This window comes from Pseudopodoces humilis, chromosome 28 (assembly GCF_049639895.1).
Source record: "Pseudopodoces humilis isolate 2021_Gansu_Grassland_sample_001 chromosome 28, ASM4963989v1, whole genome shotgun sequence".
Taxonomy (NCBI): domain Eukaryota; kingdom Metazoa; phylum Chordata; class Aves; order Passeriformes; family Paridae; genus Pseudopodoces; species Pseudopodoces humilis.
In genome coordinates this window covers 3219749-3235455 of record NC_142227.1, presented here as the reverse complement: position 1 = coordinate 3235455, position 15707 = coordinate 3219749, and the positions used below count along the sequence as shown (strand labels likewise).

The 15707-nt window shown below is 45.7% G+C and overlaps 1 protein-coding gene across 2 annotated transcripts in view; it reads left to right on the top strand.

The window, feature by feature from the left end:
• Positions 1–1289: 1289 nt before the first annotated feature.
• CPAMD8 (C3 and PZP like alpha-2-macroglobulin domain containing 8) overlaps positions 1290–15707 on the top strand; it is a 52847-nt gene continuing 38429 nt past the window's right edge. Inside the window, exons 1-17 of one of the 2 annotated variants that reach the window (XM_014259973.2) lie at positions 1290–1463; positions 3617–3768; positions 5002–5024; positions 5935–6100; positions 6190–6242; positions 6732–6749; positions 7587–7641; positions 7777–7890; positions 8225–8309; positions 8583–8691; positions 9427–9654; positions 9795–9965; positions 10335–10463; positions 12625–12814; positions 14017–14189; positions 14274–14423; positions 14526–14687. In XM_014259973.2, coding sequence (XP_014115448.2) covers positions 1360–1463; positions 3617–3768; positions 5002–5024; positions 5935–6100; positions 6190–6242; positions 6732–6749; positions 7587–7641; positions 7777–7890; positions 8225–8309; positions 8583–8691; positions 9427–9654; positions 9795–9965; positions 10335–10463; positions 12625–12814; positions 14017–14189; positions 14274–14423; positions 14526–14687 — 2082 coding nt within the window. In that variant the 5' untranslated portion in view covers positions 1290–1359. Of the gene's footprint in view, positions 1464–3616; positions 3769–5001; positions 5025–5934; positions 6101–6189; positions 6243–6731; positions 6750–7073; positions 7187–7586; positions 7642–7776; positions 7891–8224; positions 8310–8582; positions 8692–9426; positions 9655–9794; positions 9966–10334; positions 10464–12624; positions 12815–14016; positions 14190–14273; positions 14424–14525; positions 14688–15707 lie in introns of those variants that run through there. The other variant, XM_088067671.1, reaches the window with a different exon arrangement.

Genomic DNA, 15707 nt, shown 5'->3' with positions numbered 1-15707 from the left:
TTTGCCTGTTTCAGTTTGTCTCAAAAAAAAACCCAAACAAGCAAACAAAACTGAAAGCATTCCACTTTAATGTACTTTCTAATAAGTTCATTCTCATAGTTCCTAGCTCATCATTTCCTTGGGAAGTGACCCCTGTCCTTCTAGAATCTCATGTTGTCTAATTCGTTGAAAAGTATTTGTTCTTTTTCTAGGTTTGTTCTGCCTCTCCACAAAAATGAGACAGTGCTGGTTTAGGATAGGTTTAAGTAGGAAAATATAGCCACATCTCACAGTGTTATCCATTGTTAAAGATAATCTGAATTTGTCGAAAAGCTACTGAGTGAATGACTTTATTTTTAAGAGAAGACATCAAAATGAGTGTCAGTTTCACACAAGATAAAAATCTAAGCATTATTTATGTGTGTAAGCCAGGTGTGTTGGGGGGAAAATATGATTCCAACTACCTACATTGAGGGTTTTCATTTATTGCTGGGGCAAGAATTCCCCTCTGAAGCACATCTGGGATCCTGGTGTGCCCGGGTTTTCTCCAGCAGGGATCAGAGGAATCATTCCTTGATATCTCTACGCGGTGGGAGACGGCATTTGTTCTGTCACCTCGGCTCTCTGCTGTCGCCTTGGGTTTGCTTTTCCCGGTTTGTGTGAGCTCTGCTCTTGGGCTGCAGCTCTTCCTCGGGCTGGTGCAGTGAGAGCTCCCTCTCCTGTCCCAAGTCCCTGGAACCGTGGGACAGAGGGATGGAGCGGGACAGATGAGGGCCAAGGGAGCGAGGAGGATGGAGGAGCATCAGTGCTGGCACTGGATTTTGGGTTGGAAAGCAGTTCCCGGGCAGCGCTCCTTGGAGTGTGTTGTGCTTCCCTGAGCGCACAGAGGCTCGGTTACCGGGACTGGTCCGCGCCGGGGATGCCGTGCCCCGCTCCTGCTCCGTGGGACCTTGGCTTTCGCAGCTCTCCCACCTGTGGGGCTCAGGAGGAAGGCGAGGAGCTCAAGCGGCTCTCCCGGGGCTCTTGGGGCTCGGCAGCGCTGGGGAAGGCGAGCAGAGCCGGGCAGAGGTGAGGAGCCGGCGGGGCCGGGCTCAGCGCACCTGGGACCGGGCGGGGCGCGGCCCCCTGCCCTTGTCCCCTCCCCGGTGCGCGCTGTCAGGAGCGGGCGGGGAGCCGCAGACAAAGAGCCGGGGCCGGAGCCGAGCGGGCACCGGGGCCAGGAGGGGGCGGCCGGGGGGCGGGGACGCGGCGGGGGCGGCGGCCAGAGGCACCCGGGGGCCGCGCCCGGGCGCGGGGCGGCGGAGCCTCGGGCTGCGCTCGCCGGGAACAAAAGGCAGCTGCTGCCCGCGCACAGCGCCGTGGCCCGGGCTCCCCGGCACCATGGCCGGCTGCGAGCCCCGCCGCGCCCGGGCGCTGCTGCCGCTGCTGCTGCTGCTGCTGCTCGCCCTCTGCAGCCTGAGCGCTGCCCAGCCCCGCCAGCGCCAGTAAGTACCGGGGCCAGCCCGGGGACCCGCGGCAGCATCCCTGGGCAGGGCGGCGGGGGGAGAAGCGGCTCTGCTCGGCCACGGCTCCGGGGGGGCTTCACCGGCCGCGGAACAAAGCCCGGAGGGGGCGCGGATGGAGCGCGGCGCTCCCCGTCCGTCCCCGCCGGTGGTGAAGTGCGGGGAAAGGGGGATCAGAGGAGAAAGCTCCCGTGCGATACCTGCCTCCAGCTGCTCCGGAGCTTTTATCTGCCAGCAATTATGTAAGGAATCCGGCTGCTGCGGTGCTGGGGGTGGTTGAAGGTAGCGTTGGGCGCTCCTGAGCAGCGTGTGAAGATTTTTTTTTTTTTTGTGGAGAAGACCGGCCTGGGAGAAAGTGCGGGGAAAGTTCTCTGACTTTCAGAACTCGAATCCGCAGCTCTTTTCCAGCATGTTTAGGCTAATTTTGATTAAGGTTTGCTTTGTTCTTTATCCCTGGCTTATTATAACCCGTCATATAGCTGTATTATACCAGTGAATAGATGTATTAACTGAGTGCCATGGAGAACTTATTCTCACTTGCTTACTAGAAAATATTTCACGTTCTGCCAAGTTTTGGTGCAACCTGACAGAGCTGTTAGTTAAATGTGCTTAAAGGATCTGTCCGGTCCCTGTCAAGTTAACTCTTTGTTTGCCCAGTTAAACATTTAATTTTCAAATGCCACTTATTGAGTGATTTAGATAGTTGTTATCAAGGGACTGATACTTCAGAAAGAGTTTCAGCAAATCAGAACAATGTGAGTACATGTGCTTCACATATGGCACTGCACTGCTGGGCTTATGACAGTTTAAATCTGATCATTTCATCCTGAATGCAGCTGGTACTCTTTCTCCCTCTGCAGCTAAATCAGCTATCTCTCTTAGCAAGGATTTGCAGGCTCAGTAGTAACTTTTTATTGTTATTTATTACCATTCTGATGAATTTTGAAACCTGGCAGCCATAAGGTTTGGGATCTGTAAGTACCCCTTGCAATTTAACTCAAATGCCACAGAGTTCTGAACTTCCTTTGGGGGTAATGGGATCTCCATGGCAATGAGGCCTGCTGAGAGAGGAACATGGGCTTGGAATTTGATAAAAGATTACTTGGGGGCTGTAAAACACCATCATCCTCATCCCAAAGTGATAATTAATCATGAGCTAAAACACCCTGGCTCATGGGACTGTAGAAAGGCATGGGCTGAGAAATTTGGCTTGAAAAGGCATCTGAGGAATTGCCTCGTGTTAAAAAAAATCCTTTTGGGTAGGGAAAAAAACCCAGAAAGGTGTGTCATGAAGAGAATATAAATGTGTTGCTTCCAGCCCAGTGCATCAAAGAGCTCAGAGCCTGCAATGCTTTTAGCTGACAAGTTTGTGGCACGGTGCCATTCACAGAGGAGTGGTGCAGATTCCATTCAGAAACTCTCGCATTGCAGCATCTATGGGAGGTCGTTTTGGGTGGCTTTAAAGCTCTCTGTGTGCCTCCTAAAATAATGCCTTTTGTAAACTTGCAGGATCTAATTGTTCCAACAAGAATGTGGTAGTAGAACTGGGAATTTCAGCCCAGTTTTGTGGCTGCAGTTTCTAGGCTGCTTCTGTATAAATGGAAAGTTCAGGTGTGTTATGTGCACCGAGTCTGACATTCAGAAAGCTCCAAAAGTCAGCTTTGAGTCTCTTCACTTCTCCTATATGAAAACTGAGCCATGAAAATGGAGCCATATGATTGAGTCAAAAATACCTAAGTTGTTTCAAAGAAAGCATTGGCTACAAAGCTCTACGAGAGGTTCAGGTACCTCCTTATTCCTTCATGAACTTTAGCTCTTTTATGATTAGGTTTAGTTTGTTACGTGTAATAAATAAATTAATGTATTTATTATTATAGATGCAATAAACATTGATATATTACTGGTTTTATTTAAATCCTAAGGATCTGTAAGCCATTTGTAGCCACTTAGGCTCTATTTGTTCATTTATACATATTAGATACAGGCTTAGACTGCTGGTGACAACAAATGTGACCCTACAGGGGCAAATATACCACAGAGTATTTGTTCTTTTGCTACACAAAAGGTGTCTCACAAATGAAGGTAACATTCTTGTGGCTGTGTCTTGACTGACCACTCCCAACTGTGCTCCTCAGGGGTTATTTGATTGCAGCACCTTCTGTTTTTCGCTCTGGGGTGGAGGAAGCCATAAGTGTGACCATCTTCAACTCTGTCAAGGAGACCACAGTGCAGATCCAGCTGGTGGTCAAAGGAGAGACGGTGTCACGGGGCCACGGAACAGTCCTGGGTGAGCTCCTGGAGTTCTGAACTTGAGAGCTGATTTATCAGTTGGGGTGCTGTGGGAGCACGTTGATACCTCCTAAAGAATTGCTTTAGGTGAAAATGGAATCAAGCTAATTGATTTGCTACTGCTGCACCTTCTCAGCTGTTTGTGCCAATGTGATTTTGCAGTGTGTGATCTCAAACATGTCAGGCTGATAACTGGAACACCAAGACATACAGAGACCCAGTATAACTGATACTCTAGAGTTTTATATTGATTATACCTCCTTTTGATGCCTAAATATTTATCAGTGGGGGGCTATATAAGGAATAAGATAAGTTTATTTTAAAGAAAAATGTAAAATCTACATCATCATCATCAATTTCTTCTCTCCAAAATGAGTGCTGGGAACACAATCTCCCCATCTTCAGGACTGGGTGCTACTGAGAGAGGTGGTAATGTTTGTGTAGTTGGATAAGTCTTTAAAATCCAGGCCAGATATCTGTGTCCTATGAGTAAAATCAATGTGATTTGATAATATCCAACTTAGCACTGAGTGAATTTACACTGGTGAAAGTGAGGTCCAGCAGCCCTGTTGTACCCCTGTCAGTAGTGGTGGAAGCTGTAGCATGGTTAAGGCAATCAGGCTCTTTAACCCTCATGTTTTAACCCTTCTGTTAAAACTGGGAGTTTTATGAAAGCCATTCCGTTTCTTGGAACAGATTGTCTCTGGTTGTGTCCTCCCCTTGATGTCTTTGAAAGTGGCTGACAATTGCAAAGCAATTCAAAGGGAGTGATGCTGACACATGTGGACAGCAAATGCTCAAGAGAACTCCTAGGTATGGCTGTATCCAGCAACCCAAACAGATCCCATGAGTGTTTGTTTTGAGAATTGTTGAAGTCCCAAAAGAGGCCAGGTCCTTTTGACATCAAAACACTTGTGTAGACACAGGCTGCCCTGTGCTGGAACCTCAGCCTTGGGGGTGCTCTCCAGTCACAGAGCACTTTGCAGTTTACCTTGGGCAAACGTTGTAAATAAATGTGGACCAGGTTTATTTTGAAGAACTCTGCTGGGTCTGACTTACCCTGCAGTCTGTTTTACACAGTGCAGGAAAATTACTTCAGGTGAAATCATAACAAAGGGACACTTCAGGGAGCAGCTCTGTGGTGTGGGGTCTTCCTTCACTCAGCTGCAAATATCTAAAATCTTAATGCCTTACCTTGAGAATAACTCTTGCTCTCTCTCTCATATTTTAGATAAAGGAACAATTAAGCTGAAGGTGAGTGTCAATTATTTTAAGAAGTTTTTGGTGAACATATAAGGGACTTTCCCTCAGCCATATCAAGCATTGCTCTCTGGCACAAATAAATGTTACATTCTGGGGCACACACTGAGGAGGGTACAGCCTTCACCAGAGGGAAAATGGAGAGTGAAAACAAAAAAGCTCAATCCATCACACCTCACCTGCCAGGCCCTTACACCTCTAAAGAAAATCAGTGGCTCGTGGCTCCACATAAATTTCTGTGTTTGGGTTATTTTATAAGAATGGCAGTGCAGAATTCTGTGGGGGTTATGAGTTCAAATGTTGGCAAAATGGAGCTGGACTAGAAGAACAAGCCCTTAAAAGTGTTTGGTTTCTTAACTTAGGACTTAATTTGGGCTTGTCATCTTTGGGACATTAAAGGGGGGTGGTGGAACAAAATATTCAATTGTGATCTGCATCTGGAATGGTACCAGATTTTTTACTTTGTCACTTTTAATCTGAAGTAGTTTTAAAGTAATTATTTCTCTGAGCAACTGGTTGAACATGCACACACACACCCTTTTTGTTTTGAGGACTTTTTTGTGTTGTCACTGGGGTTTTCCCCTCTGCTGGCAGAGCTGTGGGTTGATTTCCCCACACCTTCTCTACGGGAAGCTGCATATGTAGATCATGGATCAACCATCACTTTGCTTGAGTGATAAGGGCAGAAGAAAGTTTTCTGCCATGTTTTCACCATGAATTTATCTCCTTTGAAGTTTATATATTGTAGAAAATCTAGTATATCCTTAATTTTCTTTTCTCTACTAACACAGATTTACATCAAAAAGCAGCAGGTGGCTCTTCTTGCTCATTTCAGTGTCAGTTACATTCCCCAAAATCTCAAAGGCTTTTCTGTGTGTTCCTCACCTCCTGGTGTGTTTTTTAGGTGCCTTCAGGGCTTCGTGGACAAGCACACCTGAAGGTTTGGGGCAACAGGCACCTGGCAGAGGAAGGTTACATTTTCCACAACTACACCACAGTCACCATTGACAGCAAGGGCTCCTCAGTGTTCATCCAGACTGACAAACCTGTCTACAAACCCAAGCAGAAAGGTAAAGTCACCTTGGACAATTTGCCAGATGCTAGGGCTGTTCAGTCTCAGCTCTGGTGGCTGACAAATTCCCTCTGTTCCTTTTTTTAGTGTTGATAAACCTCTTTATGGTGACTTCTGACCTGAGGCCAGTCAACGACAGGGTAAGAAAAACAGTTTTCTTTCACACTGTGCAATATGATGGAATACTTGGTTCCTGCATTTTAGCCTGCATTTTATTCAAATGTACTCTTACAGAAACAGGATTTTTAACCTATTTAGGCATATCTTGTGACAGCTTGTGATAGCTTGTTTTATTTGTAATTTAGCTTTTTTCACTTGGTCATGTTCCTATTGGAGGAGAATACAAACTTCTGGGGTGCTGGCAAATAGGAGGCAGCTCTGCCAGAGCAGAGATAAGAATTTTTCAGAGACTTGCACCTTATTTAGGTAGTGCACAGATATGTAAATTATCACTTTTCCAGTTAGGTGTCTGAATTAAAAGTGTGTTTCTCAGGCTACTCTTTGCAAAGAAGAGATGTTCAAACTCTGTCACTTTGGGTCTCACACCTTGTTTATGTTGACTCAACACTTTATCACAAAAAGCAGAAAAGTTGTTTCATAAAGCCTTTTATTTTCCTTTTTTCTTTCAGATTGAAGCTTATGTGGTGGTGAGTATCTGTGTGCCCATCCAGCCGGTGTCCTGTAGAGGTACAAGGTTTGTGCAGCCTTTAAAGGAACAAATTTGTGCTTTTCCTGTCCATTATGGCCATTCCCACCCCTAACCTATGCAACTCTCTATCCCTGTGTCATTATCTGATCGCTATGCCTTGGTTTTTTTGCTACCACCAGCAAATATCCTTGTTTTCTACTTCAGTTTCAGAGATACATTCCTATTTTTCAGCCTGAAAAGGATTGGCTTGATTCATTGGGATTTGTAACTGTGACAGCCCCACTCCTTCTCTCTTCTTTTCAAAGCCCTCCCACTCCTGTCCTTCATGTGCTGGGCTGACAGAGCGGGGCCACCCTCATTCTGCACCCAAACAGAGATAATGGACAGTAGAAATTCATGGAAAGGAAAGGCTTCTCCTGTCTCCCTCCTTATGAGGTGAATAGAGGTTCCTTCTGTGTTTAGTCTTATTTTTTCTTTTATTTTTTTAAACCACATGTTTACCTGACAGAAAGCAGAAGGATTCACTCTTGTTGAAGATTTACTGTTGACAAAACCAGCAGGATTAATTTCATAGAACTGGTGTCTTAAGGCAGAGGGAAAATCTGCATGACAGCATTGACTTGTGTGCATTGCTTACAGGACCAGAGCTCTTAAATAATTCCTGAAAGCAAATACCCCCGGTAAGGTATTTTTGGAACATTTTGGTCAGGTATTGGTTACGTTTGAGCTGTCAGTGAGGTGTGTATGTTACAAAAGGAAGTTCTTTGTTGCAAACTGATGTGTGAGTGATACTCATTTTCACTGCCATGTTTCTCATCCCTGAACCACCCTGCAGGATCCTCGTGGGTCTCGGATGATAGAATGGAATAACTTGAAGCCATTTTGTTGTGGTAAGTTCCAGATTATTTATTTTTCTCTCTGTGTACTGTGATTTGCCTTTGCTTCTGCTTCCACTGAGTTGGTTTCAGTAAGGCTTGGCAAGGGCTGGAGAGTGACAGAGTTCAGAGTGTTTTCTCCTTTTTCAGGCATTGTCAATATGACTTTTCCTCTGTCTGATCAGCCAGTGTTTGGGGAATGGCTCATCTTTGCTGAGATGCAGGGACACACTTACAACAAATCCTTTGAGGTGCAGAAATATGGTGAGTTGACCCTAACCCAGCTGCATTTGGCAGAACAGAACACTGAAATGCTTTCACTTGAGATGAAACCCCTGAAATAGTGCATTTAAAATGCCACCAGGAAAAAATCTTTAGAGCCTTGTATTTCAGGGGTGCAGACACCGCAAACTGGGAGCTTTACTAAGGTCACCTTGCCAAGGTGGTTTTGGTTTGCTGCTGTTGTTGGTTGACCCTCTACTGGGTGTTACCCTGATAAATCAGAACCAGGATCCTGTCAGAGCTGTGGGGACTTTTGCTCTAACCTGGGCAATGAGATCTGCTTGAAAAGATTCTGCTCTATTTCTTCTCATTGTAGTGTTGCCAAAGTTTGAGTTGCTGATTGACCCTCCTCGCTACATTCGTGACCTTTCACTGTGTGAAAAAGGAACTGTCCGTGCCAGGTAGGAACATGTCCCAAAACAAGTTTTATTGCTGTTGATTGTTGAGCAGTCACTGGAGCATGGATCCCACCTGCTGCAGACTTTTCAGATGATTTCTAATCATCATCAGAAGCTTTCTGATGTAAGAGCCTTCAAAAACGTGATTTTTAAAAAATCTGGAGAAATTCCTGTGGTACTATTTTCTAGATGTGCAGATAACGTGGTAATTGTCTTCATGTAACCAGAAGAACAGAAACCAGCTGGAGGTTATTAATCATCTTCTTTCCATTTCAGATACACATTTGGAAAACCAGTGACAGGGAAGTTAATTGTCAATATGACTATAAATGGTGTTGGGTACTACAGACATGAAGTGGGACACCCTGTCCTCAAGACCACCCAGGTGAGGGAGACCATGGACTCACCTGTGATAAAATGCCTTATCTGTCATCTTTAACATTTATCTCACAGTTCTGTTTTGTTGCTGATGGGAGATCAGAAAATTAAGGAGTAAAGATTATAACTGGGGTCACCGTAATAAAAATATTGCTTATTTTTACATGGTATGTTTATGATTTTAGATATTAGGAAGAGGCTCTTTTCCCAGAGGGTGCTGGCACTGCCCAGGCTCCCCAGGGAATGGGCCCGGCCCCAAGGCTGCCAGAGCTCCAGGAGCGTTTGGACAGCGCTCTCAGGGATGCTCAGGGTGGGCTTGTTGGGGGGTCTGGGCAGGGCCAGGGGCTGGATGGATGATCCCTGAGGGATCCAGCTCAGGATTTCTGAGGTGGGATGAGAATTTGTTGGCATAGTTTTAATCTGTCTTGAGAGCATATGGGGCTGAGGAGAGCAGGAGACTGAGGTGACAGAGTTAGTCCAGACCATGGGTAAGGGAGGAAAATGAAACGAACTGCCTTCCCTGCCTTCCCTGCCTTCCCTGCCTTCCCTGCCTTCCCTGCCTTCCCTGCCTTCCCTGCCTTCCCTGCCTCCCCTGCCTCCCCTGCCTCCCCTGCCTCCCCAGTTAATTTCCTCCAAAACACTGCTGTAAGCTCCCATCAGGTGCCTGTGCTTTAGATTTGGCTTCTGGGCCCTATCAGGGTGTGAAATGCATCTTCCCTTTGTTCCCCCCCCTCCGCCCCAGATCGATGGCTCTGCCGTGTTTGATGTGTGTGTCAAGGACATGATGCCAGCGGATGTCCCAGAGCACTTCCGAGGCACAGTCAACATCTGGGCCACGGTGATCAGCTCTGATGGCAGCAAGCAGGTGACCTTTGATGACTCCACACCTGTCCAGAAACAGCTGATTGATATCAAGTACTCCAAGGACACCAGAAAACAGTTCAAACCTGGGCTGCCTTACAAAGGCAAGGTGAGATTAAAAGTAGAGCCCATGGACATGTGGCTAATTTAAAGTTGTACTGACTTGATGCCAGTGATTTTCCCCACCTGTCATTGAGAGGAATTGCTGATAATTTAAAGGAAATTGTTCTATAAATGCCCCATGTACAGGTAGAAGTCACTTACCCCGATGGAAGTCCAGCTGACAGAATCACCATCCGAGTTAAAGCTGAGCTCACACCAAAGGACAATGTTTATACAAGTGAACTGGTCTCAAGGAATGGCCTGGTGGAGTTTGAAATCCCCTCCATCCCCACAGCTGCCCAATATGTCTGGCTGGAGGTGGGTAAAAGCTCCTTATAGGATTAGCAGGCTTTAATGTAACTAATCTTGTCAAACCTGCACTTTATAAATCAGTGCTACAAACAGGAAATCAGTGCCTTTTAGCTTCAGCTTCTGGATTTCAACATAGCAGACACTGGTTTGTTTCTTGCTGCCAGAAGAATTGATGTTGATAACCACCATGAAAAGATGCTTCTCCAAATACAGCTTAACATTGTAGTAGGAGTCCAATATTTGGGGAGTAAAGATGTCAAGAGATGAAAGGTGGAAGGTATAAAATGGGAGAAAATAGTAGAGATTAAGAAAGAACAAAATGAACTTTCTATGCATAGCATTAAGATGTAACTTTTTCCTTTTTCTTTTTTTAAGACCAAAGTGACAGCAATTGATGGGAAACCCTCTGGGGATCAATATCTGCCCAACTACTTGTCCATCAGCAGCTGGTACTCGCCCAGCAAATGTCACATCCAGCTCCAGGCACCAGATAAACCTTTCCAGGTACATTGGCTTCACATTCCATTATGGAAACCACTGCACTGCTTGGCTTAAAGTACTTTGTTCTAATTAAATATTTCTGGACGTTCCTGATTCTGGGATCGTGAACTGTTACTGTTTCCCCCACAAAGGATGAAGTAGCTGCACTTGAGACACCAAATAATTGCTAACTGTGGGCTGCACAAGGTGCTAAGAGAAACTCCCTTGGTGCTCTGTGCAGCACCTCATTTCCATCCCCTTCTTTTCAGAGACAGGGTGGGTGTAGGCACAGAAAACACTTCAGGTTTTCATGTTTGAATGTGTGTTCTGTGTGCCTCCAGTAAGGCTCAGACATGGATTGTTTGCTGAAAATGATTGGAAGTGATGATAGTGGGAGTGGCTGTGAATGGCTAAAGACCAAAATTAAGGCTGTGTAGTCTCACTGGAGCTTCCAGTTTGAATCTCAGCTGAATCTGTTATTCTTCCAGTTATTGAAGTATATAACCATGATTGCCTTGTCTTCTTTGGTAGGTTTTGTAGGAGCCTCTCTAAAGATGCAATCCTGCCCTATAAAAGTTGTGATTTCTCTCCTAGAGAAAAGGTCTGATTTAGCCATGATTCCTGTTGCATAATGTTTTCTGAGAGTTGCTCAGGGTTTCTTCTTACCCAAGAAAATGTTCTGAAGGTCAGCTCAGTGGAAAAAAAAAAGGGTTTTGGTAAAAAGCACACTGAGATTTGTTATCAGCAGGTCCGACAGGTTGGTTTCAGACTCTTTTTATCCAAATAAAAGCATTTTTTTTATCATTGCATTTCATGGAAGTTTAATGGCTAATTAATCTTTTACAAGTTTCCTGAGGTATGGAAAGGGGATTATACACTGCTAATCTGAACACATTGTTCTTATTATAACCTGATTAAAACTAATTCTTCTGTGGGAAAGCTTGGAGCTGGATGACCAGCTGATGTGGGAACTGTTTCCATGCATTGCCAGCTCTTACTGGGTGTTCCAATTAGCTACATTCATTTTTTAATGAATTGTTTCATCATTTGCACTGGGGAATTCTTAATACTTCAAATATTTGATGTCACGAGGCACCTCTTGGACTCTGTGGCATTCTCACTGTGTTTAACCATCAGCAGCTCCTTGCATCCCAGTTCTGCCCTTTTGGTTTGTGCCATGTGTGCATTCTGCAAGGAGAACACTTGGTCCTGGAAAATGAGAGGTTTTTCAAAACATTTCTTTGGGATTTTCTGTCAGGCCTGAATGGTTTTATTTGGGAGCTGCTGTGCTTTAAATGGCAAGAGGGTGAGGAGGCAAAGGTGCTGAAGAAATCCTGCTGAACACAAGTGTCAGCCACTCCTCAGATCCCAGAAGGAAGGAGTTGGTGTTCCTAGGAAAGTCTGCTGTTCCCCAGAGTGACTATAACTCAGCCAGACACGAGCTAATCCCATGTCTGATGTGTGTTCTGTTGGGATTTAGGGGGGTTTGTCTGGGGGTGTTCAGTACTCACTGAGCCCCTCTGGGTGCAGGGTTTCAGTGCCCAGGTGTGCTGCTCTGGAGCCTGTTGCAGGCATCAGATGAGTTACCCAGACAAAAAAAAAAGAAGCTTTATTCTCATTTATTTGTATGTTTGACACCTTCCTGAGTGCTCAATTCACAAATTGTTATTGAGACTTTGTGTAATTTGAAAACATTTTCCCTCGGATCTCTTCCCAGTCATTTCATGGCTATGTTTGAATTGGTATTTGCCACATGAATGTAACCACAATTAAAGTAAAGACTATCAAACACATATCTCTTCCCACCCCCAACCCAACTCTTTCCTTTTTTGGGCTCGGCTACTGTAGGGTTGTCTAAAATTCAACCAATTCTGACAGCTGCTCTGTGCCAAAAGGCTGAACTTTCAGGATTCCAGAGATTCCTTTATTGTTTCATTAATGCATGCAACCCCCAGCTCATTCTCCTGTAGATTTGCAGCGAGTGGAGAGCTGAACACAGGCCCCTTTTTACTGTGGAGAAAGTCCCTGAGAATGGTGCTAATGTAATAATACACTTTTCAATGCATCCATTTGTTAGGAGAGGGCTCACACCTCCTGTGGCCTGGAACCCAAGCAGCTTTCTGTGCTTCATCACCCAAAAGCTCATAACAGAGCAGATCTTTGGCTTTTCTGTCCCTGCCTGCAGGTGGGAGAGGAAGCCTGGATTGCAGTGAAGTCCACATGTCCTTGCAACTTCACTCTCCATTACGAAGTGGCATCACGAGGGAACATTGTCCTGTCGGGGCTGCAGCCCAGCAATGTCACCCAGCAGAGGAGCAAAAGAGCCACCTCAGCCTTTGAGAAGAACATTGACCTCACACGCTTCCCAGGAACAGGTAGCCAGCACCAGAAATGCAACTCACCCCTATTTTTAGTGAAAAACAACTTTTTCACAACCTTTTTGTTAATGTGATGCTCCTTAAAGAATATAGATAAGTTTCACAAGAAAAATAGCGAAATCCGTTGCCCTCAGTCATGTAAAAAAAAATTCTCCAAGAGGGGTAACTCTTGGAAAGTTTCCTTTGGTCTTTCTGCAGTCTTCCTCAGTTGAGAAAAGTAATTTTTTTTGCTTGGAATGGAGTGGCAGGGAAGTTTAGGGCAGGGCTGGGGCAGTTGGTTAAATTGGTTGAGCTTAAACTGAGAAGAGGATGTTAGATGGAAAGAGAAAATTAAATAGACTGATAAAGGAGATCACACAGCCCACAGGGGGAAGGGAAATGAAATCCTGGTTTGCACAAGGTGTAACAGAACGACACAGGTCTCGTGGATTTGGGGAGCAGGAAGATAAAAAATGGTGGGATTGGAAAGATGGATATAACAGCTGCAAAAGGAAAAGTCTGGCTGTCCTGGTGACCACTTAGGGAGCTGGGGAAAGAGTAACAGCCTCCCTCTGTGTACCCACCAAGCTTTGGCAGTCAGTAATTTAGGATTTGTGATGATTTTCTGCACTGAAGGTTTGTTCTGAGCTGTTGCATTTATAGTTTGCTCAGAGGCTTTGTGGTTGCTGTCATTGGAAGAATTCAAGGCCAGGTTGTGTGGGACTTTGGGCAACCTGATCTGGTGAAAGCCATCCTTGTCCACATCAGGGGGCTGAAAGTAAAGGATCTTTAAATGTCCCTTCAACCTAAACCATTCTGTGATCCTATTTAACAGCTCCAGTGATTCTCTGCTCTATAAATTGCATAATCCTTTTTCAGACTTAGTCCTTTTCTCTCATTAGCATTCTCCAGCAATAGATAACGTTTTCTCTTTATTTTCAGCAGCTGGGTAACTTAACTGTGTGTTACCTTGATTTCATGGCTAGAGAAACATAGAGTACCCACCTTCTCCATGCTGCTCATTAAATTATGAGTGCTAATTACCTCTCACAAAGAAGAGGAAAAGGGAAAATATTCTGAACTTGAGAAGGTGTGCAACAGGAGCAAGGGAAGAATGCAAGTTCTGAATAGAGAGTTCTGTGCCTGTCAGCATTAGGAGAGGGCAGGAAGGGAGTGACTGGGATAAATAAAGCTATTTTTCTCCACAATTCCTGTTTCAGCACCTCCCAGCACACCTGCAGCAGAGGTGGAGGTGTGTGTGACCTTCCTGAGGTTCTCAGTCATTCACTCCATGGCTCCCCTGGGCCGGCTGCTCGTGTACTACGTCAGGGAGAACGGAGAGGGGGTCACAGACAGCCTGCAGTTCACTGTCAACTCCTCCTTTGAGAACCAGGTAGTGGAGAGGAAGGGCTGGTAACCCTCATTGCTCTTTGGTTTTTGGGCTAGTCACGGGATTTAACAGGATTTCCCTTCCCAGGTTGCCGTGGCGCTGTCGGCCAACGAGACCAGGCCCGGTGACATGGTGAACATCAAGGTCAGAGCTGCAAAAGGAAGCTGTGTCTGCCTCGCCACGGTGGACAAGAGTGTCTACCTGCTCAAGACAGGCTTCCAGCTGACAGCCAGCCAGGTAGAGGGAGCTTCAGGCACTGGAGTCCTTTTCTCACTCCTGTGGTCTTCAACCCCCTCGAGGAAGCAGCCAAGGACAGCAGCCTGTGCCCTTTCCCTGCAGGTGTTCCAGGAGCTTGCAGAGTATGATGTGTCTGATGCTTTTGGAGCTCCAAAGGAAGAAGGGCACTTCTGGTGGCCAGGCATGTCCTCACGTAGACGCCGCAGATCCTCCGTGTTCCCCTGGCACTGGGACATCACCAAGGACGCGCGTTTCGCCTTTACAGTAGGAAGAACCATCCTCCCTTCCCTCTGCAGTGTCTCTTTAGTGTTTTCGTGTTTGCAAGGGGGTTTCAGTTCCACAGGCCAGGGGTTTTCCCCACATCAGAGCTGTTTCTCCAGGGTGGGTAGGATGAAAGGTAATTTTTGAGAAGAGAGTGCTCTGCAAAGATATTTGAGAAACATGGTTTAACTTTGGCCAGTCTTGGGAGGGCCTGGGTGAAGGAATCCTGCTGGGTGAAGGAATTCATGCTGATGCTCTGGAGGATCAGACAGGGACCAGAAGGTTCCTCCAGGCATGGGTGAGATCTCTTCTGCAGCTACTCCAGTGGGGAAGGAGGGTGGAATGGGGATCTTTCCTTGTAGCCTTTTGGACTGTCCTTTGGAAATCATTTTAGTTTCTTTCCTGCCCTGGTTCTCCCAGCTTCTGTTGCCACCTGCATGAAAGACCTTTATATCCTCAATCACCTATGCACACCTGGTGCAAGGCTGGGGTGTGTGCAGAGAACAAAGCTCATTCTCCAGGAGCTGGGAGCTGCTGCCTCATGAATAAGAGCATTTAGGGGACAGAGCTGGCAGCTTCCTCAGGAGCTCTGTGTTTCCCCTGTGTGGACACTTTCCATTTTGCTTGGCATCCCTGGCAGGGCAGAGCTGGGGATGCCTGATGGGAGAGCTGCCTGCTCACTGCAGCAGAGCACACTGGAAACTCTTAGCAAGGGTAAAAAGCTGTAAGGTTGTATTCTAGGGGAAAAAATGTATGTAATGATTTTTCACCTGTCACACTTGCCCTAAGTGATGGTAGATACTGATTTAAATGCATTTTCCAAGCAGACAAGAGCTTTCTCCTAAAGCCTCTTCCTATGCACCTTCACATTAACAGTCATTTTTACACAAAGCTTTAAAAAAATCCTCAAGATTCAATTGAGATTCCCCCTAGATATTGAAATAGGATAGAGGGATTCTATTAAAAAAAAAAAAAATCAGTGCACATTTAATTATTTTTCTTTAATTCTTTTATTTTTATTTT